This window comes from Hevea brasiliensis, chromosome 16 (assembly GCF_030052815.1).
Source record: "Hevea brasiliensis isolate MT/VB/25A 57/8 chromosome 16, ASM3005281v1, whole genome shotgun sequence".
NCBI lineage: Eukaryota > Viridiplantae > Streptophyta > Magnoliopsida > Malpighiales > Euphorbiaceae > Hevea > Hevea brasiliensis.
The window spans coordinates 48127878-48145670 of NC_079508.1; the positions used below are offsets into that span (position 1 = coordinate 48127878).

The window sequence follows — 17793 nt, forward strand, 5'->3', positions numbered from 1 at the left end:
CCATCTTTGACTTTGTCTGGCATCTCAGAACTTTGAGGGACAGCAAGTTCTGGATCTCTTGTTTGAATTCCTCACAATTTTGCAGCTCATGGTTAGCTGCTCCCCCATGATCCGTATTGTCTTCAAGTTCTGGCGTTTGAGGGTAGAGGTATCCTTCCCTTACTGCTGTTGTAAAAATTTCCCCAAAGTGAGGAATCAGTTGATCTACCTCCAAGGTTGACCCTTCTCCTTCCGAATCTATCATATTCGCACTATTGCCCGTACCATAATTGGGCAATGGGTTTGAGGTGACATTGGGGAGGGAGCCACTCCCTTCAATTTTCAGCCACCCTTTTCTAATTAAAGTGTGCACCCTTCCCCTGAGTGCTCCACAATTATCAGTAGAGTGCTTTTGTGCCCCTCCATGATACTCGCACCGGGCACCGGCATCATACCACCTGGGATATGGCGGCTGAATTGGGTCAAGGGGAATCGGCAGTATTTGATTTATAGCGACGAGGTATCTGTATATTTCGCTGAGTGGGAGGGGAAGAGGTGGATCAGGGTTTCTTTGGGGTCTTGGGTTGTTTTGGGGTGGTCTAGGTTGAGTGGGTTGTGGAGGAGGTCTGGGCTGATAAGTTGACGGTGGCGGATATTGTGGGCGTGGGTGAGGATAATTTGGGAGAGGGGGTGGAATATTTGCAATGGTTGGGCCATAAGGGGGAGGATATGGCCGGTAGTTATTTAGAGGTAATGAAAATTGGGTGTTCTGTCGGGTGATGGAGTGCACATCACCCTCTTTCTTCTTGCCAAAACTAGCAGTTTTCTTGGCAGGATTCTCAATCAACTCCTGCAGTCGTCCCATCCTTAAGTTAGCTTCTATCCTCTCGCCAGCTTGGATGATGTCCAAGAAGCTGTTGGAGGTATTTCCAATCATCAGATTGAAATAAGGAGCCTTCAACGTCTCAATGAACAAGGAGCATAGTTCATTGTCAGTCATTGGAGGATACACTTCTGCGGCCTTCTCTCTCCATCTCTGGGCATATTCTTTGAAGCTTTCCCTGTCTCTCTGCACTAGGTTTTGGAGGTCTCTCCTTGTGGGGGCCACGTCGCAGTTGAACTTGTATTGTTTTAGGAAAGCGTCGGCCAGATCTTTCCAAGAGCACAATTTGCTCCTGTCTAACTGAATACACCATCTCAGGGCTGCCCCGGAGAGACTTTCGTGGAAGAAGTGGACTAGGAGTCGATCGTCCTCTGTCAGGGCGGACATTTTGGTAATGTAGGTGGCCAAGTGAATGCGGGGGTCTGAGTTCCCAGTGTATTTGTCGAAGTCCGGGATTTTGAACTTAGGCGGCACCACCACATCAGGCACCATTCTTAGTGATGCCACATCAACTGAACCATACATGTTTAGTCCCTCTATTGTTCTTAATCTCTCTTCTAGAGCGGACAGCTTCTCATTTTCTCTCGTCTTATTTTCTCCTCCTACAGCATGAAATACTCCCCTAGTCGAGAGTTGAGGGGTGGAATGAACCGGAGGGATCAGGATTTAAGGGTGTGGCTCGGCATTTGGGATAGCCGGGTAATAAGAGAAAGGTGGGTCATTATTCAGGGGAGCCGGATTGACGGTGATTGTCGGATCCGGGATAGGTGGCTGAAAGGTGAAAGAGGCTGAAGCATGATGAGAATCAACTGTTGTAGGAGGTGGGGGAGGTAGTGGTAAGTTAGGCTCTGAGGCAGGCTTATTTTGGGACATCTCCCTCATCAGTCTCATGAGCTCTGAGACCTGGTCTTTCAACTCAGACACTTGTCCTTGTAGGTTCTAGACTTGTTCCTGGTCTTCCATTAGCTTTCTTGTTCGTGATCTTATTAAGTACACTCATCTGGGTTGAACTGCGTGTCTGGTCAGGCTTGCTTTGTTTGAAGCAATGTTGATTTCCTGCAGAGAGTAAAAAAGTTTTTAATGAATTTTGAATTTTGTAAAAAAAATTGAAGGTCCTGGTTTGGACAAAGGATACAGTGGCATTCGAGAGCCAAAATGAAATCTGCAGAAGAATAATTGCATCAATTTTATCATGGCATCGTTCGATAGTCCGACGGTGAATGACTGGATTGAATGCGCATCTATGATACCTGTCCATATGGCGCATCCAATTTTCGCATAACCCTAGCGAGGGGGTTCCTACGGGAGTCATACTATTCATTCACAATTTTGCTAAACAATGCCCCAAAAGTTGTTCCATTAATTGAATAATTCATACACGGCATTCTTTACATTGGTCTAGGCTCAGGGAGATTCTTTATAATGTAATGACATTTCCTGAGATACTCATATAGCCTTTCTTCTTGTCTGGCGGGGTTGAACATCTTCAGGGCATGCTCGGATTCAGGTAGGAATTCTTGTTTCCCCTGTGCTATCATTCTTTCCAGCTGGTCAACATTTTCTTTTAGCTCTTGATAGAGAGTGGCTTGTCTTTCTTTTTCCTTCCTTTCTTTAGCACATTCTCTCAGGATATCATTGATAAGCTGTGCTTGTTCCTTCAGTTCAAGTTTCTTCTTTTTGCTTTCTTGTTTATACTCCTCTACAAGTATCTCCTAGTATTTCATTTTCTCTTGAAGCTTGCCATTCTGTACTTCTGCTTCTTTTACTGAAGCTTGGAGAGAGCTCTTTTCCCCTTCCCATCGTGTTTCTTACTCTTCAAACCCCATCTTATCGGTCCTTGTGTCTTTCCTGAGCCTTCTTACTTTTCTTTTGAGGATCTGTTGTTGGTCCTCTAACTGTTTTATTCGTTCTTGTAATTGCGAGTTTTCGGTATTCGCCTTTTGTAGAGAATCGGCCAAACGAGCGCTAGCTTCTTCCGAAGGGATGTTTTAACGGGGGTCGCTGCCTTCGAATTTGGTTGGATCTGCAGTTAGGTGTCCTTGATCCCTGCCAGCCCTCCATTTAAGATATTCGCCTATGACACTCGGACCTTTAGGAGACCTTTCCATCATAGTGATGTTTTCCCAAGATTTGCGAGCTATTTTCAATTCTTCTTCATTATCGAGCTCATGATAAAAATGACCCTGATGGTATTCTTCAATACTGATTGCGGACTGGGTCGAACCGAACTGTCTCATTACTAATGCTAGGATGTAATTTGTATGTCCGGTCACTCCAATTAGAGACACTGAACAATTACTTCCTGTGCTGAACAAAATGGGCTGACCCGATGTCCACAATTTCTTCCAACAGTAGTCGTGGCTGTTGAAGCTCAGAATCCGTTCTTGCCACTGCAGCTCATCCTTTGGGCTGATTACTAATCTGGTCATCTTTTCAATAAGAGGCTGGTCAAGATACCAAGTTAACCCCTTTGTCTCTACAGGGCATATGTGACTGATGATCCAAAGGTGCAACAATTGAGAACAACACTTGATGGACCCCTTGCCTTGTCGTCGACAGTAGGTAAGATTCAATAAAGTCTCTGCAAGAATTGCTGGTATCGGGTTGACTTTCTGTTTCTCTACTGCCCAGAATATCTCTACAACGCTGCAGGTTATGATTCCTGGGGGCCCGGGGAACAAGATCAAGCCATAGATCCCCAAAGCAAATGCCAATGAAGCTTGCACCCATTGTTCATCCTGGATGTATCGATCTAACCACTTCCCGAGGTAAGTCCAATACCATCCATGCGTGTTTCCTTTGACAGTTTCTCTTGCCTTTGCTTCTTCCGGGGGAATTCCCAACATATGTGCGAACCGTTTCCAGGTCTGCCTATGCTCAAGGTGTAAGTAGATTCGATTCTGTACAGCATAAGGAATTTCTAACAATGCCTGATATTCTTCCATAGTGGGAGTAGTATCGATATCTTTGAAGGAGAATACCCCATACTTGGGGTTCCAAACCGACAGCATGGCCTTCAATACCGGGACTTGAACTTTAACTCGTATCAAGGTCGCAATCCTTCCATATTTTTCCTCAAATTGCGCCTTAACGTGGTTGGGAAACAACCTCCAACTACTAGATAAACTTTCTAGGTAGGTGCTCTTGACTTCGATTTTGCTCAGGTCCAACGGGGGTAACAAGTTGGCATCTGCCCTGGTGACATCACTTCGCGGAGGTACTGAACCCTGAGACAATTCGGACCACTGTTTAGCATGCTGTTCCGGTCTAGGATTTTCTTCTGCCGACTGACTTGAGAATTCCATGTTAAAAATGATGCTTATTCTTTTACAGACCTCAATTCGGTAATGTCTGCAGGGAAAATTTATTAGCAAGATGAATTTAGGTAATTTTGAATTACACTGTTGGCAGGGTAACACCTACACATTTATCAAAGTAGAAAAGCGTGTAGGTCCTCCTGACAGTATGATCCAAGATTACCCTTAAAGATAAGAACATAAGAAAACACAAACAGAATAGGGTGAGAGCAAGTATGTCCCTTTTGTCCTAAAATAGGGAGAGTCCTGGTACCGGGTTGGTGCTACCTAATTGGATAGTTCTATCTTACGAGGTAGTTTGCTACAGCTTCCATCTATTGTGATAGTTTAGCTTAAGGTCTAATCTTCTAAAAGCCACAGGTTCCCAGATTGCCCCTACTACAAATAGTAGAGCCCCATTCTATCCCCATGATACTAACGGGAGAGTTCCACGGGTATCACAGTAAATAGAACGAGTTTCAATCTGAGCAGAAGCCTTCACGGATACTAACGGGGTAAAACCCATGGGTACCGCTACATGACTCCCTCCTATTTTCCTAAAAGGGATAAGAAAGCCCGGGTATAGGGCTGAAGTGTGTGAGGACATTGCGTGAGTGTTCAGTGCGTGAAGGGACACCTTTACCTCTTCCCAATATGGGGGAGTTTTTTCCCTTTTTTTTTTTAGACGAAGAGTGCTGTGATAAGACAATCAAGACAAGCAAGACGATTAACAAAAATAACAATAATTAATTTATGAAATTTTGTAAATTAAGCCCACCTAACTATGGTTTGAGCATAAAATTAAATCTACTTTTGGACCTTTGAACTAGGGTTAAGGTGAAGGTTCAAATTTCCCCAGCGGAGTTGCCAAGCTGTCGCAAGGGGTTTTGCGGTCGCTTGGATGAACACTCACCGAAGTGGGAAAGAGTGAGGAGTCGCCACTTTAATTTTGAGGGAAATTAAAGGAAACCATTTATGAAAACAAACTAACATAAAACTACTTCGAAAACAGAGATTCTAGGTTCGGGGTCCGTATACGGGCGGGGAAGGTGTTAGGCACCCCGCCTCGTCCCTCTATGAGGGCAAGCAGATTTAACATTATGCTCTTTATAAATTAAAATCGATAGCTAGGAGGGTTGGGCTAGAATGAAGATGTTAATCCCTTTGACAAAAGGGAATATTTAATTTTTCACTAGATTTCGAGTTACCCAACATAAGTAAATGAGACGACCTTAGTGAATTGATGTTGTGTTGCGGTTTTCGTTTATGGGATTACTTTGCGTGTTTATTAAAATTTGATTTTGAGAATCGGATAAGAACTCTCCTCCGATCTCTGTATATTTATTAAAATTTGATTAGAGAATCGGATAAGAACTCTCCTCCGATCTCTGTTTAATATTTGATTTGATTAGAGAATGGGATAAGAACTCTCCTCCGATCTCTGTATATTTATTTGGTTCGATTTGAGAATCGGTATTCATTTGGTTCGATTTGAGAATCGGATAAGAACTCTCCTCCGATCTCTTGTATATTTATTTGATTTGATTAGATAATCGGATAAGAACTCTTCTTCGATCTCTTGTATATTTATTTGATTTGATTAGAAAATCGGATAAGAACTCTCCTCCACTCTCTGTATATTCATTTAAAATTTGGATTGAGAATCGGATAAGAACTCTCCTCCGATCTCTTTTGTTTAAAATTCGGATTGAGAATCGGATAAGAACTTTCCTCCGATCTCTTTTGTTTAAGTGGGGATCGGGTAAGAACTCTCCCCCAACCTCCTGAGATTTAGTTGCGATCGCATGTTGTAAAGACCTTAAACTAGAGGCTCTGACATCCGAAAAGTCTGAGAGCCCGAACAGGACTTCTATTAATCCGTTAGTATCTCACAACTATGTAGGGGATACAGACTAAATTTCTTTTTCGATCTCCTAGGTGATTACCTTTCCAATACCTTTTAACAGGCAATATCCGATCTCTTCCGTTCGCTAGTTAGGGACCCGACTTTACTTCGATCCCCCACTATGCCCAGTTATTCTCCGAGCTAGTCTAGTGGTTCGAATTCATAATTCTCCTCTGATTTATTATCCAAAACTTTTATTATTTTGAAGAAACTTTCGTGTTAAGATACATTTGCCAATATTTCGCCAAACTACCTATATGTTACTCGGAACCAGAACACCCACGTTTGAAGGTAATAAAGGCTAAGAAAAAAAAAAGATAAATGACATGTGCGGAAGAACAAAAGGGAAACCCCGGAGGATAACCACCTTCGTGGGGTTTTCAACATAAGATAAACTTAATTAAAATTACGAACATGAATACAAAGAAAATACATAAAATAAAAAGGAGCACTTGATAAAGCAGCGGTATAGATACTCACCAGCAGAGAATCGAATCTATAGAACTAACTATGGAGTCACAAAATATAGCAGAGCTGTGCGCTGATAGCCTGGGGACTAATGTTCGCCTTGGAATGAAGAGTATTAAGTTAAAATGCAGTCAAACCGAAATGACAACAATCGAGTTTGAATAATATTGAGCTTGGAAAATGAAAGTGGAAATGAAGACAGAACTGAAACTAAGAGAGGGTATCACAGAGTAATGAACGAACTGAAAAATGGAGAGTTTCAGTATTCAATACCTCTTCAAAGAAAATACTTTAGAAAACTGGTTTCTGAAGTTTTTTCTATTTCTGAAAACTTAAAAATAGCAGAGTAGCAAAACTGAATTAAGTTTCAGAGCTTTTCCACTATAGTCACCACCCTTTCCTTCGTCCTCCTTTTTAACAGTTTTCATGCAGGTATTTATAGGGAACGGGTGTTCCTAATGAAGGGTCAGGATTTTCTTTAAGGGAAATGGAAGGTTTGGATTTTAAAGGACATGATCTGATGCTTGGGAATTAAAGAGAATCAAAACGAATGACTGAGATCCTTTTCTGAATATTTGTCCTTTCTCTTTTCTAATCTGATGGCTCAAAATTTTCTTGTCAAGGGCGATCCGAGGGCTGGGAATAAAAAGTGCCGGTCTTATCGTCTTCTTCTTTGATCCAAGGGCTCCGGACTTGTCCTTACAAGTAAGATCAACGGTGGAGATTGGGATGTACAGGACTGTCAAGACATACTCTGGCACCTGTCAGTAATGTCGGCGATTCTGCAAATGAGGCGTGTGGTGGAGATCTCGTCTGCAACGCTTTAACTACCTCGGCTCTGATTATGATGACAGTTATTGGAAGTTGTCTTATTCTCTTTGCTTTCCGATCTTGTGACACCCCTTACCCGACTACAGTGTAGCCGAGCAAGTTATGCCACTCAGTGTGCCGAGCACTCTATTTTTATCTTAATTAATTTTTTTTTATTATAATTTTGAATATAACTTGTGAAATATAATTCATTTTAAGCCATTTATCGAAATTATTATTTCTTTGAGGTTCCGGAAATTTTAAAGAAAATCGTGAGAATCTGGCTAAAAATGGAGAAAAGCAGTTCTTGAACTGTGAAAAACACTTCCTATATTCATTTTCCATCATCTCAACTCCATTTATCAAATTCTCAACAATGTTCAATCTCAGTTCTCATTCATCCATCTCATATGATACCATGCATATATCATAGATAAACATTCACTTTTCCATTTACAACCACACTTTTCATTATTTACATGAATATCAAAATACATTACATAAGTTTCAAATACATATGAGAAAATAAAATCAATTACAAAATACCAAAGTGACATCTAGCGTCCTACCAATGCACTGCAGACAGTGAGGTGACACAGACACTATGCAGAACTGTGAACTGCCTTACCGAATCTGTGGTCTACTGGGCCCTCTGTCCAATCTTCAGTACCTACACGTTGCAAAAGCGACGCGCTAAGCATAAAGCTTAGTGGTGCAAATAATAATATAGAAAAAAAATAATATGCAAATAAAAATCATACTTTCTTAGCCATTGTGTTCATAAGAACTGAATAATTACCAACTTAATGTTTAGTCGAGGGCTAATTACGTTTTATGATATTAACTTCTTCATGCATTTTGTTTATTTATTTTCTTCCTGATCTTGAGTTTCTTTGTATTCTATCGTAATCATTCCTGATATTTAATTTTCGTATTTTCTTTAACAATCAGTTCAGTTACAGTTATACTTTTCCATGCCCAAGTAACCTATCTTTGGACGATCGGATCGATAACGGTCGTTGGCACTGGACACCGCGGTGCCTCGGGCCGTCATACCATGGGACGCAGAACGTCAACCACGTATGCAGTCAGTATGGCTAAAAAGCCATGATATCACATAATCGGGCATAAAAGCCATGAATACGGGCATAAAAGCCATGAATACGGGCATAAAGCCATGAACACAGGCATAAAGCCTTTCCTTTCGCAGTACTGCTAAAACAATACCCTATTGGCATGCCAAACTATCCAAACCAATCACATTAGGCCTACTAGGGCATTTTGCATTTTTAAGTTTCACAATTTTTGAATTTCAAGTTTTCATGTCACTATTCATCTCATTAGTCAACTAAAATGTTGACTTTTGCATAAACAATAGGTACATTGATTTTAATACTCCCAACATACCACATTTTGTATTCAAAACTTGTTAGTGTTGGTCACTTTCTCAAAGCTTAGGTCATTTTGGCAAAATTGCCAATTTTTGGTTTTGGTGTCACTATTTACCTCATTGGTCAACAAAAATGTTGACTTTTGGATAGAAAATATGGACATTGACTTTGGCACTCCCAATATACCACATTTGGTGTTTAAAACTTGTTGGCATTAAGTGTTAATACCATTTCCAAGCATTAAACCAAAGGAGCAGATTTTTCAGTTTTGGTGAGTCAACTTCACTGTTCCATTGGACACTGTTACTGTTGGAATTTGAAGAAATGTAAAACATGAAAGTTGTTCCTTATTTTGTCTAGTTGAATTTCCTTTTTTGAATCACTCCATTTGGAGTTTTGTAGCTCCAGATATGGCTCAAAAACCCAAGCTGTCCGGATATGCATTCTGCAGAAATTTACCATATCTATAGTGCATGAACAGTAACTTGAGTCACTTGGTTGAATGGGTTCTGGCCATAATTTGGGGTAGGTTCCTTCATGAAAGTTGTTTGTCTATGTCTTAACTTGTCGCTGTAAAAATTTCAGGCCAATTGACCAAATCTACAGTGAGTTATGGCCAAATGAACAGTTACTGTTCATTTGGTCAATTCTGCAGAGGCAGTTTCAGGGTATCCGGATTGGGGCCAAGTTTTGGTCCTCTTGCTTTGGTCTTTTGGGCATGGTTTCTTCAGCAAAAATGTGCCATTATAAGCCTAGTTTCATGTCCAATTGGCCAAACACCAATTGGACTAGCACAGCCCAAGTTATGGCAGTGCAAAGGGACTGAATTTTTAGTCCCTATGCTGCTGTCCTAGGGCAGTTTGCAACCTCACTTTGCAATCTCATTTTTCAGTCCATTTGTTGGTCAATCTACCTAAAATGGTCACTAATTGACCATTAAAATGTTCTCTAATCAATTCATAATCCAAGTCCACACTTTACTCCCAAAACCCTAGCTCAAACTTAAGATTTTGTACAAGTTACCCTAGTTGACTAACTAATTCATTTCCTTATGTTTATATACTTTATTCATGATTTCTAATTCATTCCAAGTCCATTCAAAAACACTCAATCCTATTTCTCCCTAGGGCAGCCGAAATTTATGGAGTACATATACATAAATTTCATCCACTTAATTTACAAATTCTTGCTAAATTCAAGTTCCTATGCATGAAATTAAAGAGTTTTTGATATATAGTGCACTAACCTCTTGTAGCTTAAATTCAAGCCAACCCAAAACTTCAATTTCTTCTCCTCTTTTAGCTCCCAAAATATAAAGCAAGGTTCTAGGGTAAAATTTAGTGTTGGGAACTCAAGGAAATATGGTGGGAGTTTAGGGTTTCATGAGCTTGCCAAGCTCATCAATGGAGGGAGATGGGAAGAGTCACGTTTTGGGGAAGAAGAAGAAGAAGAATGGCTGCTGTAATTTATGTTATTTTGGTCTTCATTTATGTCTTTTAATAGTTTAGTCAAATGGTAGCTTAATGGTGATTGGTGGTGGCTTTTTAATGACATCACCTTATGTCATTATTAAGCCTTTTTCTTCATTTTCTTTTCTTTCCTCCACTACTCATTTTCAATTTAATTTCTAGTAATGTTTATTCATATTTTGAGTCATAATAATTATTTACTTAACTGGACAAGTCGGCCAAAAATCACCTCTGAAGGCGAAATGACCAAAATGCCCTCCGTTTGGCTTAACGGGTCAAAATTATGCATCTGGATTGAAAAATTTTTCTAGGTATTTTCTTGGCATTCTAATGCCATAGGAACCTCAATAACCCTTCTCTGGAGTCCCAAAAATTATTTTACGAATTTTTCCCCAGGTCTAGGGCTCCTCGTTGCGAGAACCGCAACTTACCTCTGGTTACCCATCGCTTGGGCACCGGCTCATTTAACTTGGTTGTATTTTATTTCTAAAATTTTTACTATATTTTTCTCATCAATATTTGAGTTAATTATGGTTCCTGACTTTAGTTTAAATATTTTTCCGGACGTTCTAGCTGTCCGGACCGACACCGGTCACCGGAACAGTAGAATGTACGGAGTTGCTACGGGGAGGGTGTTACAGATCTCCCCTCCCTTCCGATTTTTCTAATACGATCCTTTCCCGATCTCTCATGCCGGGCCCCCCTCTTCTGATCTCTCCCACTCTAGTCTTCTCCTTTATCTGGTCCGGTTCAGTCAAAGCATTTATTCCTTCGATTTCCGAGACGTCCGCTTCGTTTTCTGCTAGCAATAAATGCTCAGACCTTCTCTATATATGTACCTTCAATAGGAAACCCTTTCGCATTTGATTTTCTGCTCTTTCCTTCTCACCTTTCCTGTTCTAGCCGCTCCGATAACAAACCCGGCCATGATAACTGCTTTTGATCTTTTTCCGGTTGTTAACCTTGTTTATCAACTGAAATCTTATGACCCTGGTGATCAGAAAATCACTATGGCTACCTCTGATGACAGTGAGAGAACAGGACTAATTTACCGACCCAAATCGAGAATATCGATTGTGTTGACCTTGAATCGGTCAACCGTTATAATCGGCGAATCGATTTCGGGCGAGAAGACTGCTAATTTCCCTCCGATCTTTGGTGACTGCCCTTCGAAGTTCATTTGGCTTCTCACAACATTGGGTGTCCCGACAGTGGCTCGGTTCCGAGCGATAACATTGATGACGATCTCTCTTATTCTTATGAGAGTCATAGTCCCCCCATCTGAGCTGTACATCTATCCGATGTCGACGGCTGGTCTCCTGTTCGAACACATCTTTTGATTCAGCCACGAGACTAGACTTTGACATAGGCCTTTACTAGATAAGATGTATTGCCGATCTCTAAAGATCGCCTAAATGATGTAATCTGACCTTTAATATAATCCGATCTCTTGAGATCGCCCAGATGATGTAATCTGACCTTTTGGAAATAAAATTTTATTTTGACAATTATCATTTTATTATTGCTACATTGGTTATTTTTCGATCTCTAATGTGTTCATCCGATCCGATTCCTAAATGAATAGCCCTTAGCCAATCTATAATTCCAAACAACCACCTTAATCTGCCGGTCTTTAATCAGCCGATCTCTCCTTATTCAATTATGGAATTTCCGGAATATTCGTGGGACGTGTCAGAAAAAGCTGGCAAATCCTGCTAACCGATGCGCCGCTTGGGACACCGTGAGCATTAAATGCTCAGACGGGTATAAATAGGGGATGGGTCCGCCAGTTGCTCCCTTATATCATTTTCAGCCTCTCGCGAGCGATTCCAAAATCCTCTCATTTTTTCAAGTTCTTCCGACACCGATCACACTCCTGTAAGGGTTTTGATCTTTCTTTTAGTTTAAATTTTCTCTTCTCTTTGAAAATGAGCGGCGTCGAGAGTTAAAGAGCGGCGAGCCCCCCTTCCGTTCACGTCTTATGGTCGTCAGATGAAGTTGAGGTGGACGGATCGAGCGGGCGATCTGAACCTCCTACATCCTCTGTTCCAGCCCGTGGTTAAGCGGCATCCTCAAGACGAACGCATTCTTCAGGGAGAGAAAACCTTCCCGTGTACGAGCTGCAGTCGTTTACCCAAGAATATAACCTTCGGGCAGATTCGTATGAGCTTATCAGGTGTCACGGCGATCTCCGAGCCGATCATTTCTTTGAAGAAAATGATATGATTATGGTGTACGAAGAGCAATTGAAAGCCGGGCTGCGGTTCCCTCTTGATGACTTCTTCAAGGAAGTTCTGAAATTCCACCAAGTCAGCATAGCCCAAGTACACCCGAACTCATGGCGGATCCTAGTAGCCTTTAGAGGCCTCTGCCGAGCTAAGGGACTCCATCCAATAGCGAAGGTATTCGCCGAGCTGCATAGGCTAACTCGCCGAAAGGACGACGAGTATTAGTTCATTCAGGCGAAGCCGCATTGCAAGCTCTTTACCGACCTGCTTTCCTCCCTGAAGAATTGGAAAGATCGCTTTTTTATTCTGAGGAGCAAGGTTCCGGGCGGTTTTGAGGGTTTCCAGCATAGCTGGCTACATCAGGGCCCATTGCTTCCGAAGCGCATCACCCTGAATAGGGAAGAGGGCATAATGGTGATGGAGCTGAAAGATCAGGTGGCCACTCAGAAGTTCTCCTGTTTAGATGCGGTGACGGCCGAACTGCATCATTGGACAATGGAGCTGATTACCGGCGAAGAACGCGGGCTTCAGCTCTCTGACCTCGGCTTCGGTACTTTCTATATCTCTGATCTCTGAGCCCTTAGCGAACTCACTGACTTTTTCTTTGTGCAGGCATGGCGAGCGGCGAGGCTTCCAAGGAGAGCCGAAAGCGTAAGAGGGAGGTCTCCAGAAAGGTACGGGAGATGAAGCAGGCCGAGGCCTCTCAAACGCCAAGGCACGATCCAGGGGAGACACAGGGAGGCTCGTCCCGACCCTCGGGACCGTCGATCCCTGAAGTAGAAGTGGTTCGGCCTCCTCCGCGACATGAAGAGCCACCTCCACCTCCACCAGTTACTTCGAGTGCGGAAGGGGGTCCTTCCCAACCTACCTCAAGGACCCTCTCCCGCGGCGCTCAAGTACTGATCCACTCCCTGGAGAAGAACCAAACTGTTCGTGAGAATCCGGGTTTGGCTAAGGTCTTGGGGGCCTCCATCTGCCTTCGGGAGGATCGGGATAGGCTAACCCTGAACAATCTCGATGATATCCTGACCCAGACTATGAGCCTGAGTGTGGAGAGTTTGGTGAACCAACATATTGTCCGGGAGAAGGCTCACCGTATGAGGCAGGAGATCGAGAAGGTGGGTCATGAAGCAGCTTCCCTCCGACCCCAACTTTCATCCTCCCAAAACTATATAGCTGAAATTGAGGGGCAGATGAAGTTCAATGAAGATAAACTAGCCGAGGAAGCTCATGTTCTTGAAGAGGTTCGGGCGCTCTGAGCCGCTGATGTCGCTCGCCTCACTGACGAACTCAAAGCAAAAGAAGAAGAGGCAGTGACAAGGGAGGCCGGTGCTTATGTGAACGCCCATGGGGACCTTTTGGCCGAGCTCAAAAAGTGTTATCCCGAAGAGGACTTTTCCTGGATGGTGGATCTGGCTCCCCAAGACGAAGAGGATAGCGAGGAAGAGGCTGAGGGTGATAGAGAGGGTGAGCAAAATGTAGAACAGGATGGGGGTGATCCTCTCGCCGAATGACTTGTATATATTTTTAATTTTGAAATGAAATGAATTTCTTTTTGTTCAATGACTCGATGAGATCGAAAAGTATCCAAATTGCACAAACGCGTGATTATTAGAACAACTTGAAAGCAATTATTAACCTATGTAAGAGAGATCGGTAAAACACTGTAAACAAACACTGAACGGAACTTATTATTAAAATTGGGAACCTGATTTGAACACTTAAGATCGGAAGCACCATTAAGCCAAATTAAAACCTTAACTTTATTGAACAACTATCCACAATATTCATGAAAGGGGGATCGGATGGCATGAAGACCTGATGTTGGTTCGATTTCGTTTGACGAGGGATCGGATGTGTGATTGACTAGCAAAGAGACTTGGTAATTGATTTGAGAGATCGGTAAGGAATTAAATGATATGGAGACTTAGTATTGGTTCGATTCCTTTTGAGGAGAGATCAGAAATGTAATTGTCTGGCAAAGAAAGACTTGGTGCTGGGGATCGGTTTCAAAGTTTATTGATTTCGGGGATCGGCCAAAATATGGTGTCAACAGCGATAATTAAATAAAAAAATAATTTAAATTTCTTTAAAAAAAATATTTTTAACACATAAAAAAATAATTACTTTATTGGATCTATCACTACTAATTTATTATTATAACATTGATTTGCCATTTTACATATGCTATCTACATCAATCACCATAATAGCATATAATTACTCCGTCCAAACTAACTACAGTCTTGGGAAAGAAATTAAAACTTGTTTTCTCTTAACCGGAAGAAGCCATTGTGGAGTTTATGGCAAATCAAATCAGCTAAGACGTATCTTTGCTTAGAAAGCTTTAGACGTGTTTTCTTCTATTCCTCTCAGTGGTCGTCGCCTCTACTTTCGGTTACTTGGATCTCCTTGGAACATTTGGTTACTCTTTCACTTAGATTCAATGGAGAAGGGAAAGGCTCTCAATTTTCTGTTGGTTCCGTGGATTTTGTAGGGTAGGTTTTAGTTTTTCTGTTTAGCAGTTGTTGGTAGTTGTCATGGTGCAGATGTGTGATGGTTTTGCGGCTTTTCTATTTCTCGTTTGCTGCTTCGAGTTGCTGGGATTTCTTTTTTTCCTGTCTTCTGAGCCATAATTTTGCGCGAGCTAGGTATTTTGGTTTGGCTTTCTTTTGCTTTTTCTTTTTGATTTCAACACCAGTTTTGTTCAGGGCAGGATTGGCATATTCTCATCCAAGTCGTAGCCTTACTCTGGGATATCTTTTATTGTGCTCATGTTCTTTCGCAGAATCCGTGGTTCTACCTTCTTAGTCTATTGGTCTTTTGTTTTTTGTCTTCAGGCTTTCTTGTATCTGGGATTTTCTGCGTTATTATTAATGAATTTTTTCCTTATTACAAAAATTGCGAGTGAAATTCTAATAGCTCTCAAGTAATTTGACTCATATAAGAGGAGGCAATTTTATTTACTACTTACTACTGTAATTTGTTTTTTTTTCCCTAGTTGAACAATTGCCAAAGAAAAAGTTTTGAGTACTCATAAAGAAAATCTCAATAAGTTTGGGCACTTAAAATGTGATTATTAAAACAATCATAATATATAAATGGGATTTTATTGCAGGGGTTGATGCTTATATGGTTTTTCCTTCAAAAGTAAAGGTTGGTGTATTTTATCTGGTTCTGGTAGCTTTGGGCAAGGCAGGAAAAGATCCTCCTTTCAAAGAATTACTTGCAGATCAGCTGCCTGGTGAAGATGAGAAACAAGTTTTTTATCGTACTAAATTTTGGTGGCGTGTTGTAAGTTTCTAGGGGCTGCAATATCTGTGTTTTTCATGACTCCACTAAGTTGGAAAGATAGATTCAGGATTTCAACAATAGTGATGGGAGTTGCTTATTTGTGGTTTTTATCTGGCATTTTTGTTCACTTGTACAACTGCAAAGGACCAACTACAAGCCCCCTCACTACTCTTCATAAAGTTTGAAGGCAGTTATTTGTAATCGGAGCCTAAATTATCCTTCCACGCCTACTAGTTATTTCATGAATGGACATGAAATACCATTTTTTCCTCGCCATCGAATTTTGTGGTGACTTTTATATATATTATATTACTCTCTTACCACTTTAATTCTTGATGATCAATGTCCTTGTAAGTGCAGGTGGATGGACAAAGCAGCAATCATAAAATCTTCCTCTTCCGACCAATAAAGAACACTGATGTTGTGAATCCACAAGTATACGGGTCGTCTCAAGTAATAGAGTGATGAATCAAGTATCATTCCCACGATAATTTGTCGTTTGAGTACCAAATTATGAAGGAAACAATTATTTGGGCTAATGATTGGTGAATAAATGGTAAATGTAAATGAGCAAAGTAAATTGATTAATCTAATTGGAATATGTAAAGGGCAAGCAAATAAATTCTAAATCTATATGCAATTTAACCAAATTAATAATGGGCAATTTGAATCTAAGTCTAATTATGTTTAAAGTGATTCTAGAGTTAGGGGTTTATGCATAAATTAATTGGGATTTTTCTTTGGCATTCCAATTTTTAGGGAAAAATAGAGTTTGAAGGTGATTAATTCTAAATTCCTTTTATATCTTTTTCAAGCAAACCAAAGTGTATTCTAAAATAACCAAACCTACTTTCGTACGATATTTGATTAATTTAAAACCCATTAAGTTTTGTAACCAATCATTAATTCCTCTTAAAACCCTAGTTTATTTCTAAATCTAGGTAATTTTAAGTTTCAATCCTTGATTATCTTTCAATGACTTTCACCTTTCCGTCCTTCAATCAAAGATTAACACAATACCCAATGGGTACCAACATTAGGCAAGTAAATCAAGCACACAAGGAAGGAATCAAAACTCATATTTATGTAAAATAAGGAAATACCCAGTCCAAATCCACAAATTAATCTAAATCATATTTCCCAACTCTGAAGTCCAAAAAGTTTACTCACTCATATTCATATTTACAAGAAAGATTGATGGAAAAGTAAAGAAAAATATAATAAGAAGACTAAAAATAGAGAAACCCAGGTAGAAGAACCCAAAACTCTGATTTCTGGAGCTCCAAAAGATGGTTGCAGCAACTCCTCCTCAGAAAAATGGCGACCTCCTTCTCTCTCTATTTATAATTTGTTTTTCTCTGTTTCCTTCTTTTCATTTTTCCTCTTGTGGCAAAAAACTAGGAAATGATGAATTTATATGGTCCCAAAAAGTTGCCCTAAAAGTGAATAAGAGTCAAGGAGTGGATAGGAAATGAGCTGTAAAATTATCCAAGTCAGCAGCATTATTCACGTTCTGGGCAGTCTGCTTAGGGTACTGCTTAACCCTAAGCAGCTTCTTCAGCAAATTTCAGCCTCTGGTTGCACTGTCTGCTTAAGGTTAAGCAGACCCTCAGCAAATCTCAGCAGGCTTGGAATAAAATGGGTTTTTCTGCTCATGCTTGACTTTCAGCTTGACCTGTGCTGCACCTTAAGCACTGCCGCTTTACCTTAAGCAGGATCTTCAGCAATTCTCGGTAGATTATGGAGTAAAAGCTTGAATATGTAGGATTTAAGCCGTGCTTGACTTTCAGCTTGAACAGGCTTAAGGTTAGGATTATATGACATACCCCAAGCAACATCATAAGCAAAGTTTCAAGCAAATTTCGGCTAACTTGCTCTTTCAAGGCTTTGTTTTCTTCAACTTTCCTCCATACTTAAAGAACTCCAAATTTCTTCAAATCACTTCCTAATGCACTCATTGATCTTCGATTTGACATAAAATCCTATCAAAAACAACGAAATTTCAAAAATCAAATATAAAGTATCTAAAGTTAATAAATAAGCTAAAATAAAGCTAAAAATATAAAATAT

General features: G+C 40.7%; 1 protein-coding gene across 1 annotated transcript in view; it reads left to right on the forward strand.

Moving 5' to 3' along the window:
• LOC110653005 (protein NRT1/ PTR FAMILY 5.6-like) overlaps positions 1 to 15999 on the forward strand; it is a 42367-nt gene extending 26368 nt beyond the window's left edge. Inside the window, exon 5 of the mRNA XM_058138575.1 lies at positions 15548 to 15999. Within this exon, the coding sequence (XP_057994558.1) occupies positions 15548 to 15554 (7 nt within the window). The 3' untranslated portion in view covers positions 15555 to 15999. The remainder of the gene's footprint in view (positions 1 to 15547) is intronic.
• The last annotated feature ends 1794 nt before the right edge of the window (positions 16000 to 17793 follow it).